At 32.4% G+C, this 20912-nt stretch overlaps 1 protein-coding gene across 4 annotated transcripts in view; it reads right to left on the minus strand.

Annotated features, from left to right (window-relative positions):
* Positions 1 to 20912, minus strand: part of CDK13 (cyclin dependent kinase 13) — a 102646-nt gene that overhangs the window by 53479 nt on the left and 28255 nt on the right. For all 4 annotated transcript variants that reach the window (XM_081284956.1, XM_081284954.1, XM_081284955.1 and 1 more), the window contains exons 3-5: positions 13676 to 13846; positions 12248 to 12387; positions 10089 to 10259 (exon numbers count right to left, since the gene is read on the minus strand). In XM_081284956.1, the coding sequence (XP_081141082.1) occupies positions 10089 to 10259; positions 12248 to 12387; positions 13676 to 13846 (482 nt within the window). The remainder of the gene's footprint in view (positions 1 to 10088; positions 10260 to 12247; positions 12388 to 13675; positions 13847 to 20912) is intronic.

Raw genomic sequence — 20912 nt, forward strand, 5'->3', positions numbered from 1 at the left:
AATTTGTCGAAATACATTCTACTGTCATGTATAACTAAAAAGAACAATTTTTAAAAAATTTTAAAAATAAAAATTAAAAAAATTTTTAAAAATCAATAACCTGAATACATTTACAAGGGAAAAGTTAATAAAAGACATCCAAGTTACAGAACTACAATATTCTTTTTTTTTTTTTTGGTAGAAAGGAATGAACCCACAGCCTTGCACTCAAAACAAGCACTCTTTATCACTGAGCTACATCCCCAGCTCTCTTTCTAAATTGCTATATAATGGTATAAAAAGGTGTCTATTTAGCACAATGTCAAAGTGGCCCTCAATTTCATAAACATTAAAGTATAAATAATGTGTATGCTTGTTATACACCAAAAAAAATTGGAAAGTAACTGAAAGATGGAAAGACCCATGACTCTTCAGGTACACTACAGTATTTGTATCTCCTACATTCTACATATGCATATGTTCCCCTTCTACTTACTTATGATTTTTATTTCTATATTTCCAGTGTTTACTAAACCAAATGTTAAATCACTACATTTAAAAAAGGGTTTTTACCTTTTTGAAAGGTAAAAAAAAAAAAAAAAATCCCATTTAAGTTACATTTTTTACAGTGAGGCTTTTTTTCTTTCATTTAGTTTTTTCTTATTGCTTGTTTACATCCTCTTATGGTAAACCTAATATGAACTATGCCTGTATAAAAGAACAGTTATGTCACAGTTTATATTTATCTTCAACTCCTCAAGAATGACACCTGGGGTCTGGGGTTGTGGCTTAGTGACAGAGAAATTGCCTAGCACACGTGAGGCACTGGGTTCGATTCCCAGTACCACATTAAAAAAAAAAAAAAAGTAAAACAAAATAAAGGTATAAAAAATACTTAAAAAAAAAAAAAGATATGATACCTGGCACAAAACCTCTCAACCTATAACATGTGACAAGAAAGGAAGGGGGTTGCTGTCTTATGTGGACTGCATAATGGCTCAACTATTATATAAAGTCTCTCCTATGACATGTTATATTCTAAGAGAAATATTCCAAAATATGGGCTGACTCTAATGTTAAGCATAAATAAAAAATGCTAAACTATTTAAGAAGTTTCATATGTTGTCACATATAAAATACTTTCAATACTTTAATACTTAGAAAAAGCTGAAACACGTAATTATCTCCTTGTAACACACAAGGCTCAAAGAAAGTGAAGAACTTACTCATCACACTACTGCTAAGAGGCAAAAGTAAAACAATTGCCTAAGCCTGACTGTCCTGTCCCTCTTTTCACCATAAAGAAATAGTGGCTAATTATTTGCTTCCTCTTAAGAAGGTTCAAAAACTGTACAGCAAGGTGATAACTCTTTATTTATTTTTATTTATTTATTTATTTATTTTTTAGTTGTAAGTGGACCCAATGCCTTTACTTTGTTTATTTTTATGTGGTGCTGAGGACCAAATCCACTGCCTTACCCACACTAGGTGAGTGCTTTACCACTGAGTCACAACCCCAGCCCAGTAGCTCTTTTTAAATTACATGCCCCGCTGGGGTTGTAGCTCAGTGGTAAAGCACTTGCCTAGCATGTATGAGGCACTGGGTTCGATTCTCAGTACCACATATAAATAAATAAATAAAATACAGGTCCATCAACAACCAAAAAAATATTTTTTAAAAAAAATTACATTCCCTAAATGGTACTCTGCCACTTCCATCACTCACCACCTGCTTTCTCCCAATGTACAGTTTACCTGCAGAATTCTGTCTTATTAGAGCATCTGCTCCTTAGCTTTCTCTTGTATTCTCCATTTCTAACCCACATAACTGCTTGTTATTTATGTTTCTCTTATTGCCTGATCCAGACTTTTACTCATCTGACTTCCTTTCCATGCCTGTGATCACAATCTGTGTCTCAATTTTCTCCTTTTAACAGGTTAATCAATCACTCACAGCTAATCAGATGTGACTGAAGTTTTTCATGTTTCTTGAAAACTTTTACTACTAATACAGACTGAGTCCAGTGCAGTGTCATGACTGTTATCCCAGCAACTTGGGAAGTAGAAACAAGAGGGTCACAAGTTCAAGGCTAGCCTAAGCACTTAGAAGACCCTATTTCAAAAGAAAAAGAAAAAAGACTGGAGACAGCTCTATTGTAGAGCATCCCTGGGTTCAATTCCCAGAACCACTGAAGAAAATGGAGATGTTCCCAAACTCTCAAAAAGTTTTTTAAATTTATTTTTGATGATTTCTGGATAAATACCATTGCAGATATGTGATCTCCACATAATAAAATTATACTACAGCAACTTAGCAAGGCACTAAGCAACTTAATGAGATCCATTTCAAAATTAAAAAAAATTAAAGGGGGAAGGCGCGGGGTCTGGGGATGTGGCTCAGTAGTTAAGTGCCCCTGGGCTAAATCCCTGGTACCAGGAAAAAAAAAAAAAAAAAAGAGGGGGGGAAAAGAGGAGGAGGAGGAGGAGGAGGAGGAAGAGGAGGAGGAGGAGGAAGAAGAGGAAGACGAGGAGGAGGAGGAGGAGGAGGAGAAGAAATAAATTATACTAGTGAACTAAAATATTCATTTTTTTTCAAACCTCCATCCTTTCTCCCCCCCCCCAAAAAAAACCTACTTAGTTATCTAGTCCTGTCCTCATCATCAACCTAGCACCAACTATAATAATAGCTTATTTATGCTAAATGTCACATTCAGGGTGAAGTGCTTCACATGTATTATTAAACTGAAAAACCACAACAAACCTATTGGGTCGGTATTATTGCTCTACTTTTCCAGATAAGGAAAACACAAAGTACAAAAAGAAACAAGGATTCAAATTCATGCTCATATTATACATATTCCTATTATCTTTTAACACCTGTACCAAAATCACATACAGGTTTTAAGTAACTCTTACTTGAAATACTAGGGACAAAAAATATGTGGATTTCAAAATTTGAAATATTTATATGAATAGAATAAGGTATATCGGGGATGGAACCCAAAATGTGAAATTCATTTATGTTTCATATATGCCTTATATGCATCACTTGAAGGTAATTTTATAACATTTTTAATAAATAATTTAATAATTAAACAAAGTTTTACGGTTTGGAGTTTGCCATCTGTGGTACCATGTTGGTGCTTAGTTTCTGATTTTGGACCTTTATTTTATTTGTTTATATGTGGTGCTGAGAATTGAACGCAGTGATTCACACATGGTCAGCAAGCGCTCTACCACTGAACCACAACCAAAACTCCTCTCTTTATGTTCTTTCAAGACAGTGTTGACTCTACATTTCCTTGTAATCCAGAAAAGGAAGCCATTCCAAACTAATGTGGGTTTTTTTTTTCCTCTAATACAATTATTTGGCATATCTTATTAAATATAACTAAAACATCTTATATCATCTGGCTTTACAAAGACACAATCATGAAAAGTTTAACCTAATGTCAGCACCACAGTCCTAATTACTCTAGCTCTACAGTAAGAACTGAAAAACGAAAAGTTCAGAATCAGTTTGTCAGTTTTGAAAAGAAGCCAGCTGTAATTTTGAGATGAACTATGTTGAATATATAGATATTTGGGTAGCAGGTGCCGTCTTGATAATATCATATTAAGTCTTTTAAGCCATGAAGATAGAATGTCTTTCCATTTATTTAGTCTAATTTCTTTCAATGTTGTTTTCTAGTTTTCAAGATATATAAGCCTTACATTTCTTTTGCCAATCTAATCCCAGATATTTTATTATTCTTTATGATCCCCTAAATTAAACTTTTCTTAATTTCAGATTGGTTTGTTAATTACTTTTATATAGAAAAACTGATTTTTGTATGCTGATCTTGTATCCTGTGCAATCATGCTGAACTCATTTACTAGTTCTAATGTTTTATGGAATCCACAGAATATTTCTGTTTTCTATACCATGTGCACATGTAAAGATACATACACACACACACACACAAAAAAAAAAAAACCAAACATTTTTACTTCTTCCTTTCTAACTTAAGATACCTTTTATTTCATTTTCTGGCCTAATTACCCTGGCTAGTACCTACAGCACAATGTTAAATAGAAGTGACAGGAGCAGAGACATCTTGTTTTTCATACATGCCTTTTATCACTGAGGCATTCATTTCCCTTTTCCTCTTAAGCTGCTAAGGTACAGTCCTATAATTGGGAATGTACTGCAGCCCTGCTTTTTCTCCAGTTCCCTTTTCTGCTGTTTCAGTTAACCCTCAGTCAATCATGTCCAAAAATATTAAATGGGAAATTTCAGAAATAAACAATTGTTAAGTTTTTAAACTGTACATCACTCTGAGTAGTATAATGAAATCTTGCACTGTTAATTCTTCAAGACACGACTGATCCTTTGTCTCTGGCATATAGGTACTTGTCCATTAGTATTTGTGCACAGAAAAAAGCATAGCTAATACAGGGTTCAGAACTATCCATGATTTTAGGTATCCACTGGGGAGCTTTGAACATATCCTCCACAGATAATAGGGGATTACTGTAAATTGGCACTTTTTCTCCGGAATACAAGTTGGTAAAATATGCCAAGAAATTTCAGAGTGAAATATGATTCCTCCAGATGACATTTGTCATTTCAATAAGCATGTTATTAAATAAGGCAATGAAAGAAGCAGAACCTCTATTCAGTAATAAATAACCATATGTATGTGAGGAAAAAAGACACTGGGAAAAATAATACTATCTGGGTCATTTTTCTTTCTTATACTTTATTTTCCAAGTTTACAAAAATAAACATTACTTTTATAGTCAAGAAAAGAAAACTTAAGCATTCTTCTTTCTCCTTTTCTGTCTGTCCAAAAAAAGGCACTAAATTCTACATAGTAATAGTGATACACAAAAAGAGAGTACAGGAGCGTCAAACCATGAAGCCCTGAGCAGAGACCTTCACTGGAAATTTCACATATAATCCCAGATTAAAAAAGAATGTCTAGATGTGACAATTTTATAAATTTTATGTTTTATATGATATCATGAATAAATTTATGTGTGACTTTCACCTTAGGTGGAGGATCTTCTACTACCGGAGTATTTTATTTTTAATAACAATAACCTGAAGTTCATCTTGTTTATTTTTTTTATTTAGGCGAGAGAAAGAGAGTTGGCCAATTTACATTGGCTAAGGACAAATTCCATAGCAAACCTCTTACTAGTAAGTCCAACAAGCCTATATTGCTTATTTTTTTCCACTTCATTTGAAACTGAATACCAATAACTAAAACTTTAACAATTATAGGTTAACTAAATTAATTTTATTAACTTGGAAAATGATTATAATAAAAAGTTTATAATAAAAGTATGTTAACTTTTTGGGAAAGGGCCTAAACAGAAACAGGTTTGTTATTCCTATATTAGTGTGATTTGTATCCTAGCAGTGCTGGTCCTTCTGGTTTCCAGAAACTAGTTTGAGTCATGGACCAGAGAAGCCTTAGATTCAATGCTGGGATGATGGAAACATTCCACAGCTACACTATCCAAAATGTAGCCAGTAGGCATTTATAGTTACAAAGCATTTGAAACACAGCTAATGGAAATTGAGCCAATAAGTCAAGAAACTATACTTTTAATTGTATCTAATTTTAATTAATTTAAATTTAAATAGTCAAATGTGGCTGGTAGTTACTTTACTGGACAGTCCAAGTCTAGGACCTGACACAGTATGCATTTATGGAATGAAAGAATAAAGAAACCAATCAATCTTAAAGAGTTCAGGTTTTTAAGAAAATGAACAGGTAACTTTGAAGCAAGGTATTCTTTAAAGAATATATGCCAACCTTTCACTGCCTATGAATGCTCTCTTCTCTTGCTATCCAAATTGTACCTACTTTTAACATGTTACACTCATTCCACATAATTTTTCCATCTCTACATTATTAAATTATCAATTGTGTGCTGCACACTATGAACACAAAAATAAAATAAAATTCAGTCCCTGGCCTCAGAAATTCAACATGAATAAGATACAAATACATACAACATGTTGAAGTAGAAATTACTAATATCGAACTATGTACAATATGCAATACAAGTGCAAAGGAGCACCTAATATTCCAGTAGGAATCACAAACTATAGAAGTGACAACTGTTAATAAGAATACTTCCCTGAGCGGCAGTGACATGATGCCACAATTATTTACTTTTGAATATTATTTTCTTTATTTTTAGGAAAATTCTAAATTAAAAGAGTATTCAAATTTCCTCGTTATACAAACAATAATCTTCAAGGTATCATAGCTAAATGAATGAGAACATAATAACTAATGGATTGTAGTTATCCAGGATACACGTTAACAATGTTTTTAAGTATCAAAACACTGTTTTGTTGAAGTGATGTTAGCATTTTTGTGTTTTTAAATCTGATTACTAACATATTTACATCTTGAAGTGGCAATCAATGACTCACTTTTTAATTTTATACTGCACACAACTATAAAACACAAAATCTCTACCTAGAGAATTGTAAACTGTTAAAATTTCTAATATTAATTGAACATTATTGTACTCAGAAATATTTTTCTTTAGCTTTATAATTCTCATTGGAAGGAAGAAAGTAACAAAGCTTCTTTTGCAAAATAACTCACAATCAAGTTCACACACTTCTTTAACAGTGAAACATGAACACAAATATTGAAATTATTACAAATAACTGCCATCTCACTCTCTTTCCATACATGAAGAAACTGAACATTATAAGGAATAGGAAATGTTTTCTTTGAAACAAAATTCCCACACCATGCTAACAATAAAAAGATTTAAAAACAGACAAAAGGTAGGACTGGACTGCCCAAAGATGAACAAAGTACTTGGAAAAAATTTAAAATTAATTTCAAAAAAACTTCGTTAGCATTTGTAAAGTATTATATTCATGACTTGGTATAATAATTGTTCCAGTTTTTAAAAATGTTTTTAATTGACATAAAAATAGCACATATTTATGGAATAGTATGTGATACTTCAATGTGTACTATATAATGTTCAAATCAGGGTAAGTATACCTATACCCTCAAACATTTCTTTGTGGTGAAACTTTCAAAATCCTTTCCTCTGGCTTTTTTGAAAACTACAATACATAATCTACAGTCAGTCACCTGTGCAACACACATCAGAACTTATTGCTCCTATTAATTGTGACTTAGGACTCCTTAACCAACTTTTCCCCATTCTTCCCTCCTCTCTACTCTCACCCGCCTCTATTCTACTGTCAACTTCCAGGAAATCAACTTTTTAAAATCCCACGAGTGAAAACATGTAGTACTTGTCCTTCTTGTGTCTGGCTTATTTCACATAACACAACATCCATGTTGCCACAAATGATAGGATTCCATTCTTTTCTATGGCTGAATGGTATTCTACTGTGTGTGTATGTGTATATATATCTAATTTTATCTACTCACCAGTTGATAGACTATTAATTTCTTTCATTTCTTGACTATTGTAAATAGTGCTACAATAAATGCAGAATGTAAATGTTTCTTGAATGTACTGCCTTTACTTCTGTAGTTTATGTACCCAGCAGTGGGATGTGGGACCATGGTTTTATTTTTAATTTTTTGAGGAATCTCCCTACTGTAATGACTACAGTGATTTACAATTCCACCAATAATGTATAAAGGTTGTCCTTTCTCTACATCCTCACTAGCACTTATTATGTTTTGTCTTTTTGGTTAATAACCATTCTTACTGAAGTGAGGTGATATCTTATTCTGTTTTTTTAATATATACTTTTTTAACTTGTAGTTGAACACAGTACCTTTATTTTATTTATTTTTTTGTGGTGCTAAGGATCAAACCCAGGGCCTTGCACTTGCTAGGCGAGCACTCTACTGCTGAGCCACAACCCTAGCCCCATCTCATTCTAGTTTTGATTTGCACTTCCCTGATGGTCACTGGTGTGGAGCATTTTTTTCATATAACTGTTGTTCATTTGTACGTCTTCTTTTAAACCCTTTGTGTTCATGATAATGATATCTGTTTTTTTAATATTTATTTTATTAGGTGTACATGGACACAACACAATGCCTTTATTTTTATGTGGTGCTGAGGATCGAACCCGGGTCACAACCATGCTAGGCGAGTGCTCTACCGCTGAGCCACAATCCCAGCCCCGATGATATCTGTTTTTAAGAACATATTTCTTTTAACTTTCCATGATTAATTTTTCCTCATTTTTAAGTACAGCCTAGTTTTTATCATTGTTTTTCCCCCTTTTGCAGTGCCAGATATTTACCCCATGGCCTCACATATAAGTGGTCTGAACCGAGCTATAGCCCCAGTCCCAAACCAAGTTTTTAAAAAGTACCTTAATTTATATATATAAATATATATATATATATATATATATATACACACACATATATATACACACACACATTAGTTAATGTCCTGTGCTATAATGCTGCAAATGTTCATTTTCTGTAAGTTAATATTTTTAATTAATTTTTGTATTGTTTATAATTTCCATATTTAAATATATAGTCTTACTCTTTCACATGTTATTAATCCTATCAAACTTATATTAGACTAGCCCTCAGAGTCAGAAACATACCCAAACTGTTTTCCTGCTCCTATATGGCAATCACAATTAGTATAATGTCACAGAGCTGGCATGATCAGGATTAGAATCCAAGAAACGCAAACCTACTTCCCTTTGCACCAAATCATGCTGCCCCATAACAGTTCTCATCAAATTTATTAGATTTAAAAAAAGGACTATGTTTCAAATTTTACACTTCTCCATACTCTTATTAATAATATCCTTAACTAATACCTGGTACCTAAATGTAACTTTCTCACTCTAATTTATCCTGATTTATACAATTACAAATAGGATTACAGTAGAGAAATTGGGAAAGGTACAAATATATGAAAATCTGTAACTACAGAGCTATATATATGCAGAAATCAAATCAAATCAAATCAAAACAAAACAAAGGCTTTAAAGAATTTCTAATCTGGTAAGAAAAAAATAATATGATCACAAATATAATATACTTGAAGGTACATAAACATTTTATATGTTCAGAGGTTGTAGCAGTCTTTTTTTTTAATATTTATTTTTTAGTTTTTGGCAGACACAACATCTTTGTCTGTATGTGGTGCTGAGGAACGAACCCAGGCCGCATGCATGCCAGGCGAGCGCGCTACCGCTTGAACCACATCCCCAGCCCTGTAGCAGTCTTTTAAAAATAATAAAGCATAGATGGAATTATAATAAGTAGCTTATTCATTCTGCAACTAGTCATTTAATACCTTCTATGGTCAAATCATTGAGCTAGGTAGGGGGTATAACAATAATAAAACAAATGTGGTTCCCATCTTCATAAGGAGAAACAATTAAGTAATAAACTAATGTAATTAATCTCAGTGGGAAAAAGATATTTTAAACTGTGTATCTACAAGCCATAGAAAGTGGGAAGACTGGTCAGGTAAGGCCTAATGAATGAAGCATCATTCAGGATAAGACCTGACCTTGATCTCCAGGTAAGAAGTCAGCTTTTCAAACTGTGTGTGTGAGCATGTGTGTGTCTTAAAGAGGTCTAATCCCAGGAAGCAGCACATGTAATGAATTAAACATAATGACTTGAAGGTATAAAAAATTCACTATCCATGTGATTGAAGGTTGTTGAGCAATCGAAAATGATAAAGATGGATTGAGAAAAGTAGTAATTCCACAGATGAAAGTGATTGAAGGTGATTCCACAGATCAAAGAAGTGGCAGATTCAGGATATATTGGAATAAAAGCAAATATATTATTTGGCTATAGGATGAGATTAATGCAAATAACATTTCTAAATCACCTTCTTGTTTAAGGTCTTAACTCAATATTTACTACCTGGTAAGAGAGAGGTTTCCCTTTCATGTATAAAAGGACTAAAAGCCTTATTAATAGGATCATAATGCTAAAAATTCAAGTTACACATTTTAACTTAACTCAAACCAGTACCCTAGTTTCTACTGCACAATAAATAATAATGAGAAATAAGGTTAAAATACAAACCATGTTAAATATCAAGCTAAGAAATATAGGCTTTATTTAAGGACAAAAAAAAATGGTTATTAAAATCTACATACATACCTTTGTCCTTCTTAAAATCCAAAGCATCTTCTTTATCAGTCACTATTTCCTTCATATTGATAATACTCTGGTGTGTAAGCTGCCGGAGAATTTTAATTTCTCGAATGGCTGTAATTGGAAAGCCTTCTTTTTCATTATCCAAACGCACTTTTTTTAAGGCTACCATTTCTCCTATTAAAAGGTTAAATAAAATCAAGTTACCAGCTAACAAAAACAGATGATAATTTGCTTAATTTTAAATTTATTTTAATTCATAATTTCTGTTTTTATCTCTTAAAATTATAAACCCTAGGGCTGGGTTGTAGCTCTGTGGTAGAGCACTGGCCTAGCATGTGTGAGGCCCTGGGTTCAATCCCCAGCACCATATAAAATTAAATAAACAAAATAAAGGTATTATGTCCATCTACAACTAAAAATATTTTTTTAATTATAATCCATAAATTACACTTTAGTTTCCAACATACCAAATAATAATTGTAGTTTAAGAAATTAAGTCTCTCAAATAAATTACAGAATATTTATACAACTCAAGAAATACAACTATTGGGAAGAATGAGATAGGTCTGTATATTTGTTGTTTTATATTCTCCAGTGGATATATTTAGTGAAAAAAAAACAAGATGCTAAAGAGTGAATATATTATACTACCATCCGTTTTTTTTTAAAGAAACAAAGGGTTAATATTCTTATATATACATAATATATGAGAGAAAATATGCTCAAATATACCACTTAACCAAAGCTAACCAGTCATCTAGTAGTAAGACTGAGATTTAAAGTCTGGTTAGCTGTCTCAAAATATGTCTTTTTTCCTCCCACTATATTAAACTGTCTCATAATTTAGATATGAGCAGAATGTTTTCTCTAAGGAGGCTCACACACAGTGGGGTAGGGAGGGGGAGCACGGGAGTAACAGACAAACTCTAGATAGGGTAGAGGGGTGGGAGGGGATGGGAGGGTGCAGGGGGTTAGCAAGTATGGTGAAATGTGATGGACATCATTATTCAAAGTAAATGTATGAAGACACAAATTGGTGTGAACATACTTTATATACAACCAGAGATATGAAAACTTGTGCTATATATATATGTAATAAGTATTGTAATGCATTCTGCTGTCATTTATTTTTTAAAAATCAACTAAAAACTAAAAAAATAATTTAGATATGAATGAGTTTTGTATCAGACAAGATCTAATTAATAACACACATGGACACACACAAAACCTATCACAAGCTGCGTATCCATATTTAAAGGTTGAGCATCAACTGGTATAAGAAAAAATTCACTATAAAAATAAAAGTATGTTCATTTCACTTTGGAGAAAAAAGAATTCTGTTCTTGTAAATTTTCTGAAAGAAAAAAGTTTAATAATTTTTATCATTAAATCTTACTATATTCAATTTTATATCTTTCTATAACACAGTATGCTTCCTTGGTTTATTAAAGTTTTTTAAAGTTATAATCTAATCTCTTTTTGCTAATTGTTATTCTATACTGTAACTGACACATTACAGTTAATTCCCATACAACTGTCTCCTCTATACTAAATGTCCTCGAAGAGCTGGCAATTTCAATCTGTTGGTTTACCTCAACAAAGAATTGTAAGTAAAGAAATTTAAATACTACTTCTATGCATTATTGTATGCTTCTGACACAGCTACATTTTCTCTCCTTGCGAGTCTTATAAAAACTTCCTCCCAGGTTACATTCTGAAAGATTAAGCTGGCAAATCTGGCCTCCAGGGATAATTTCCACAGGGGGGAAAATTTTTTCTTCTTCTTCTTCTTCAAATTCAAATCAAGATACTTTTCCTCCAATACTAATAGGTAAAGGGTTTGGAGGTGCATGTGTGTGTCTGTGTGTGCGCATATGTGCATGTATTTTATTCATCAAAACAGGAAAAAAAAAACCCTAAACTGCATCATACAGAACATCACAAATATTAAAGAAACATTTTTGAAAATACATATGTTTATACAACCACTTACATGTACACATTTCTTATGTAAGTGAATACAAAATAAAATTAAAACAAGATAAAGGAACAGTAAATTGGAATTTTACATTTTTGCAAATTCCTAAAGCTATATATAGAAGAGAAACACAAAGCAAGTATATTCCACAGATCCAAAGATACCCCAAACTTAGCATTCTTACCAGTGTCTTTATCCCTGGCTTTGTAAACTTGTCCATAAGTACCTTCTCCAATAATTCCGATGATATCAAATTTATCCACACAGCGTTTTCCCCAGTCAATATCTTTTTCTTTGATTTCTCCATAGCGAGGCCCACATATTCTATTAAATATAGTTCTGAAGTTTTCATATACAATCAAGCAAATTGAACCAACTTTTTAATAAATCAATATCCACCCTGTACCTAATCTTATATCCATTGTTTTCCATTGAATATAGTGATTGTCTATTCAAGACAAATTAGACTGATTGGACATAAGCTATAAAAACCAAGGTATGATTTCAACATACTGACTTTTCTGTAGACTAGTACTTAAGCCAGGAAAGAGAAGTAGCATAGCATTTATTAAGGGATTTCAGAAATAAAATATAACTCCAATCAAAGCAACAATAGTAGAAAGAGTCAAAGTTCTGTACCCTAACCTCCAGAAAATTTTATCTTTCATTCACTGACAATAAATTTATGCTATTGAAAACAAACACAAAAATCTAACTATAAACCCTAATGACAAAGTTAGATTTTGAAGCTAGATGAAATAATCTTTAAAATGGAAACATTAGAAAAAAAATCTGTTTAAGAGGCACCAACAGCAATCCACAGAGAATATATAAGATACGACCAAACTTATGCACTGTTCAAAAAAGATATTATTTTGTGAAATTTTAATATTGCAGAAGATCACAGAAAGTCAAAGAATAAAGCTGTGATAATTAAGGAGGCCACTTTTAAAGTTTCCTAGCTTTCTACTTACACTAAAAAGACTTCCTACTCTTATATTAGATGCTACCTAAATAGGAATTCTAAAGTAAAATATAACTCAAAAGTCTCACACTTTCCTTTGGTTAAGAATTTTTAAAAGGTAGTCAGTGTTTTATCTCTTAGAACTAATGAGAAGGTTTCAAGAAAAAACTTTTACCTAGGCACTTGTAGCTAATTTATTATACAGGTTTCAAACTTTCTCCCATACAATCTCTTGCAAAGAATGCATTTAGTTATGTGGGAAAGGAGTTGTACACACAGCAAAATAACAGCTTGCCCAGTACTAATTTTGTTTGAGTTCAATGAACACTGACTTCCACCTTGTCTAATTTCAGTGTTTCTGGGTTATTTAACTCTATTATAAAATTATCTTTAACACACATAATACCCCAAGAAATTAATACATTAAAAACATTGAAAGAAAATTTAACTTGGTTTTATTAGTTAATATAGATAAGTTTACAATTATAAATTTTTTTTATTCAAAACTCTAATGAAACTTGTTTATATTTTTACGTTGAAAAAATAAATATACTTTACATTCTAAATTTTAATTTTGTGTTTTGTAAATTTAAAATGGCCAGAATTGTTTCTGGTCAATTTAAGAGCAGGTAAAAAGCAAGTACATACTTAGGCCTCCTTTTACTATGTAACTGTGTTGCTGTTTTCTTTTCCTCTGGACTCTTTGAAAGATCATCTCCTCCTGGTAGCTCAGGGGGCAGTGGTAAATCAGCAAGTAGACATCGGAGTTTCTTCTCTACTTCTTTTTTAACGGCTTTTACTGAAATATTTCCTCTTAAGCTTAAAAAAAAGGGGGGGGGGCCACAAATAAAACACCAAAATTTTTTTGTGCTCACATTTTTACATTTAAGCAGCATGCAATGGCCATGACTTTTCCATTCTATTTCACATTACAAGACACTAACTGGAGGATAACTAAGGAGGACGACGACAACGGGGACAGTAATCTGAATTTCTCTACTTTCCAACTAAATTATACACTATATTCAACTGAAAATTACAAAATTTAGAGGTAAAATGACAGAATTAGGAAAAAACTAAAGAAATCTGTACAAAGTAGGAACTTGAGTTAATATTAATATTGATTTGATTATAACAAATGTAGCTTACAAAGATAGGATACTAATAAGAAAGATGGAAACAAGGAAAATGAGGACTCTACAGAATCTTTTTAACTTTTCTGCAGATCTAAAACTGCTCTAAAAAATAATGTTGATCTTAAAAAACAATATATCCTTAATTTCAAAACTGTAATTAAAACTGAAAAATCAACTAATCAACTAACACCCTTTGTAGAAAAACTCATTCATTTTGTTATCATCTAGACTGATTTCAGTGGAGAAGCAAAATATGTTTTCCTATAAGAAATAAATAAAACCACATGCTACATATAAATAACATGCTATTTCTTATCATGCATCTAAATAACCATAAACAACAACTAATTCATTTTTAGGTTCTCTCAATCAGCTGACGATTCTTCTAAAACTTTTTTTTAAGCCTCCAGCTCACTAAAATTACATGTGAAACTTAAGCTCAGTTAGTTCTATAATTTTATGAGTGCACTAAGAACTATTATATCTTAACTTGATGCTTGATGATTTTTAAATTTCCCAGATAAACAGAAAATTTATATTCTGATAATGGCATGTTAAAGAGAATCTTATAATCAAAATAAAATTTGGATTTTTATATACTTTCAAAGCAGTTATGCATCTGATAATGAAAAAAATTAGTGGAGACTATACTGTTATGATCCAAAATTAATAAAAATGTTATCAATGTAAAACCTTTAAGTTTTCATTTGCTCCTCTATTCATACTGAACAATATTATTATGAGAACAAATAGATCCTTTCACACCATCTGATAAAAACTACTTACCAGAATAAAACTGTGCCTTTTCTTAATAACCCTGTTACTCACTGGAAGATTCTTTAATGGGAAAAACATACTAAAGAGAAATCAGTTAAAGCAGTATATCACACAGCCCACTCTCAATTTTACTGACTCTCCATTCAACAAATATTGTGAACTTCTACCTGCTAGGTGTTATAAGGTATTTAAGACTTAACAACAATAACAACAAATATATTACACTATAGTTCCTTTGAGATAGGACTTTACCATTTGGAAGACAAAATCAGGTAAGTAGAAGGATAAAGTACTACACAAATGGATTCCCAGAATAGTGTGGTAGTTAAAGGAGAGAAAAGCTTCTTTCTAGAAAATATCCCACTTGAACAATGAAAATATGCCTATTTGAAATAACTTCATTAGAAAACTGTAGCCTCTGACCTGTAATTATACTTTAGCCAAAAATTTTAATTTGTGTGAAGATTCAAATGTACACTGGAAAGAGAGATTACAAGTCATAATTTAACTTACAATTCAAAAAATTTTTAATTTAAAAAGATACTTCTATTCAGATGTTATTACATGAATTATCAAATATTACTTTGGAAGAATAACATTACATAACTGAAAATACTACATTTTTACTGAATACTTCCATAACAAAAAAGAAAATGATTTTTTAAAGTTTCCATATTCTATAAAACAAAGCTTAATAAGAACTGTCAGACCAATATAAAAATAAAAATAAAATATTTGACTACAGAACATAAAACTAGATCTGAACAAATGGAAAAAAAGAATGTTTTTTTGTTTGGGAAATGGTGAAACTATAAAGCTGTCTGTCTCTAAAATACCCTACTACATTTAACACAGACCCAAACAAAACCTAAGCAAATTTTTTTAATGCAACTTAACAAGCTGATTTATTAAAAAATCTGTTTAAGAATAAGGTCAAAAGCACCAAGCACAGTGATGCACACCTGTAATCCCAGTGACTCAGGAGCCTGAGATGGGAGGATCACAAGTTAAAGGCCAGCCAGAGCAACTTAGTGAGAACCTTTCTCAAAAAGTAAAAAGAGCTGGGGAAGTAGTTCAGTGGTAGAGTGCCCCTGGGTTCAATCCCAGTACCAAACTTAAAAAAAAAAAAAAAAAAAAAAAAGGAATAAAGGCAAAATAATTACAAAGAAACTTTCTGAAAAAGAAAAATTAAGAGATATTTGTCCTGTCAAAAAAAGAAAATTGTGAGGGTTGGGACTGTAGCTCAGTGGGTATGAGCCTCAGCACCATATAAAAATAAAATAAAGTCATTATATCCCTCTACAACTAAAAAAATATATATTTTTTAAAAACAGCTAATTTAAAAAGATCAGGAAGGCTGGTTGAAATCAAAGAACTTACTTGATCTATCCAATGTTCTCTAATAACCTATAAATTGTCAATGTTTTTAAATCAGAAGATTTACATAAATATTCAGATTTCTGGCTTCCATTTTAAAAAAAACAAGCTGGGGGGCAGGGGGCCTGGGGTTGTGGCTCAGTGGCAGAGCGCTTGCCGCACACCGTGAGGCCCTGAGTTCAATCCTCAGCACCACATAAAAATAAACAAACAAAACAAAAATTAAAAAATAAAAAGAAAAAAGAAAAGCAAGCTTCATAACACTGGGACCAGTCTTGTACAGCAGCATTCAAGTTGGGTCTCAACAGCAGAGATGTTCACTAATCATTAATTTACTCCCGTCCCTTCAAAATTATATTATGTTTGCCTCTAGTGAAAGCTAATATTTCATGTACCTAAAGATGTTAAAACAGTAAGGTACTAGGCAGAGGAATAAAACATGTCAACAGAAAAATTATAGATAGAGTTATCTGTAAGAATTTTTATACATGGAATTTCAAATTAGTCATTCTATAAACAATATTGGTAACAACACTGAATTGGGTAAGAGTAGAGAATCAACTTTTTCCTTGTTCACACCATAGCTAAAAACAATGTATGAGTTAATCTTTTTTAACTTGATAAATCTGCAAATTTTAAAAGAAAAAAATAATAGGTTTGATTACATAAAAGTGGAAAATATCAATATAACAACAACAAAATGTCAAAAAGCAATACACTCTAAGAAGCAAAGGTCAAAATTCCTAACATAAGAACACCTAAAAAGGGCTGGGGATGTGGCTCAACTGGTAGCGCACTCGCCTGGAGTGCGTGCGGCCCGGGTTCGATCCTCAGCACCACATACCAACAAAGATGTTGTGTCCGCCGAGAACTAAAAAATAAATATTAAAAATAAAATTCTCTTTTCTCTCTCTCTCTCTCTCTCTCTCTCTCTCTCTCTATATATATATATATATATATATATATATAAATAATCTTTAAAAATAAAAAAAAAGAACACCTAAAAAGATAAATTATTAAGCTAAATGTGGTGGTACATGACTCTTCAGTGACTCAGGAGGCTGAGGCAGGAGGATCACAAGTTTAAAGCCACTTGCAAATTAGCAAGGCTCTAAGCAACTTAAGAAGACTGTCTCAAAACAAAAAAATAATAAAGGATGGAGTCATAGCTCAGCCTTTAAGCACCCTGCGTTCAATGCCTGATATCAAAATATAATAAAACAAAACCCAATTATTAAAAGGGACACAACTTTAAGAAAAATTCAGCAGAGGACAGTAACAAACAATTCACTGGAAATAATAACCAATAATTAAATATACCCCATTATCAATCAGGAAAATGCAAAATTCACTATCCATGTTGTTAAAATAATTCCACACATCTGATTATATAAATTGGTATACAGCGTTATTAAGATACAATGTGGGCCAGGTGCAGTGGCACATGCCTGTAATCCCAGCTTGGAGGCTGAAGCAGCAGAATCCAAAGTTCAAAGCCAGACTCAACAACTTAGAGAAACCCTGTCTCAAAATGGCTGGGGATGTGGCTCAATAGTTAAGTATCTGTGGATTCAATCCCCGGTAGAAAACAAAAAACAAATAACGAAGATACAACTTATCAGTGCCTACCAATTTTTAAATGCATATACTTTAACATACACCTATCCTATAAAATTACTATCACATAACTGTTAACATATAGTTTATAACAATTATAGAAAAAATAAATAGTGAAAAGCATAATGCAGCCATTTCTTTCTTTTTTCTCCCTTTTCTCTTATTGGAGGTACTAGGGAAATGAACCCAGGCCCTAGCAGGTGTTAATAAACAAGTGCTATACCACTTAGCTACATCCCCAGCCCTTTTTATTTTATTATTCAGACAGGGTTTCACTAAGTTACCTAGACTGGCCTAGAACTTGGCATCTTCCTTCTCTGCCTCCCTAGTAGCTGGGACTATAGATGTGTATGTGCCACACCTGACTTATGCATCCATTTCTATAGATAAGAATACTGGACGTGGACCTATCAAAACCAACATGGAATGATCTAACACCCTAAATGCAAAAAGAAAGAAACATTATACTTGGTATGATCCTAAAAAAAAAGAAAAGAAAATGATATTACATGAAAACACACTGATAACAGTCTATCTTATATTGGACAAATAGTCTACAGTTTTGGAAGAGAAGTAGAATTCAAAGTTATCTGGCTAAGAAGCAAGAAAGCACTAAAAAATAATGAGGTCAGCTGGGCATGGTGGCAAACTCCTGTAATCCCAGCAGCTTGGGAGGCTGAGACAGGAGGATCCCAAGTTCAAAGCCAGCCTCAGCAATGGTGAGGTACTAAGTAACTCAGTGAAACCTCCCCTCTAAATAAAATGCTAAGCAACTCAGTGAGACCTTCTCTCTAAATAAAATACAAAATAGGGCTGAGGATGTGGCTCAGTGGTCAAGTGCCCCTAAATTTAATCCCCGGTTTCCCAAAAAATAAAAAATGAGGTCATATATAAAGTATAAAAGAATCAGCTTAAAGGAGCTCCCACTGGCCAAATTTCAGATAATTCAAGCATCAGAAATAACAGTGATGATGGGCATGGTGGGACATGTCTGTAATCCCAGTAACTCAGGAGGCTGAAGTAGAAGGATCACAAGTTCAAGGCCAGTCTCAACAAATCAGAAAGGCCCTACACAACTTAGTGAGACCCTGTCTCAAAAGAAAAAATAAAAATGGCTGGGGATGTATTTCAGTGGTAAAGGGTCACTGTTCAATCCCCAGTACCAAAAATAAAAATAGTGACTTACAGTAACAGAAAATAAAATTCCACAAGACTAGAATGATTAAATCAGGCGGAGAGGCATTTATATTAGCTTTATTAACAGCTGGTATGAAGAGGAATGATAGAATTAGAAAATCACTATCTGTATGGAGCCCCTACTATAGTTAACTGATTTAAGACAAATATCAATAATGGGTGTGAAATTATTAGATGACAGGTTGTTAGAGAAAAAAATACTCAAAACACTACAAAGTACAACTTACCTCTACTTGCAAAGGGGAAAATGTACCTTATATATGGGGAGATCTTGAGTTTGGTTATCACCTTAACCAAGTGACTGCATCACTATTACTAAAATAGACATGATATTTTTTCTTTATCTTCTTTTTTTGGGAGGATGGGGGCAAAAATTTGAGGGGACTGAACCCAGGACTTGGTCAGTGTCAGGCAAGGACTCTACCACTGAACTATACACCTAGCCTCACATACAACATTTTGTTCCTCCTGTAGTAACAGTTTTAAGTATACAAAATCACCTAAATATTCTGGTAAAAACAATAACAAAACGTTTATTCTTAATCCAATCAAGGCCTACCTAATCTCCAATTCACAAGAAATAGAAGGGCTCGAGAGGAACAAATTAAATTAAACAACAGTAAGAATAATCAGACAAATCCAGAAGATTCTTTGAAAAGTGGAAGGGTTGGGTGGGGAGTTCCAGACAAATTTAAATATGAATAGGTAGTAAATGATGTTATGCCACTCTTAATTTTCTTAGGTAATTGATGGTAATATGATTGAAAAGGAGCCTGGAATCATTCTTGAGAGACAAATGAAGTATTTAAGAGTAAAGTATCATGACAGCTACCACTTATCTTCCTATGGTCCAGCAAAAAGTACTACACACACATACATCTCCTATATTAGTTCTCTTAATTAACTAGAGATAGAACATGAGCATATAAAGCAAAATGCTAACACCTGCTGAATATATTTAGAGGTTATACAGATGTTAGTTTTATTATTCTTTCAACTTTTTAAAATTTCTGAATATTTATAAGAAAAAAGATGTAAGAGAGGAGGAGATAATTTACTTGGTCATCCAATAAAGTGAAATGTAACAATGTACTAAAGGAGTACAGATTTGCAAAATCGAAAGGTCCCACAAAACACATAGTCTTTTGCTAATTTTTGTGAGACATAAACAAAAACAGTTCACCAGGAATAGGAGAGGCATATTTAAAGAAAGCAAAAATAAGATACTTTCCCTAAGATATGCCTAACAAGATTATACAAACCATTCTCTTTTAAAATTTACATGGAATAAGTAAATAAAGATTTCTTCTATCTTCAGGTTTCCTAAAGCACATTCTAACAGAAAAGATGGTTTCTTTAAAGTATACAAGATTATAAAAACAAAATTTTTAAACACGAAATGATGGTTACTTTAAGGTACATGGGGGAGAAGAAATGGGGAGGCTGGCTGTGAGTGGTTTCTGCATTATAAAAGGATGAAAGAAGAGCAGGCAGGAGCCAACAATAGTTTCTCTCTTACAAACAGAGCTCTAGGTCTGTAATACATCATTGTTACAGTATTAGACAATATGCTCATTTTCACTTTCCTAGTTGTAAAATAATCTAACATAATCTGAGTTAGGAAAAGACTAAACTAAAAAGTTTATTGAAAGTTTATTAAAAAGTAATAAATCCATAAAGAATGTGATAAATTAATAAGGCCACCAAAGAAAATTAGATATAACTGAGATAAGGCTGAGGGTGTAAAGCTCTGTGGTAGAATTCTTGCCTCACATGTACCA

The sequence above is a fragment of the Spermophilus citellus genome (genome assembly GCF_964194105.1).
Source record: "Spermophilus citellus genome assembly, chromosome: 3".
Classification (NCBI taxonomy): domain Eukaryota; kingdom Metazoa; phylum Chordata; class Mammalia; order Rodentia; family Sciuridae; genus Spermophilus; species Spermophilus citellus.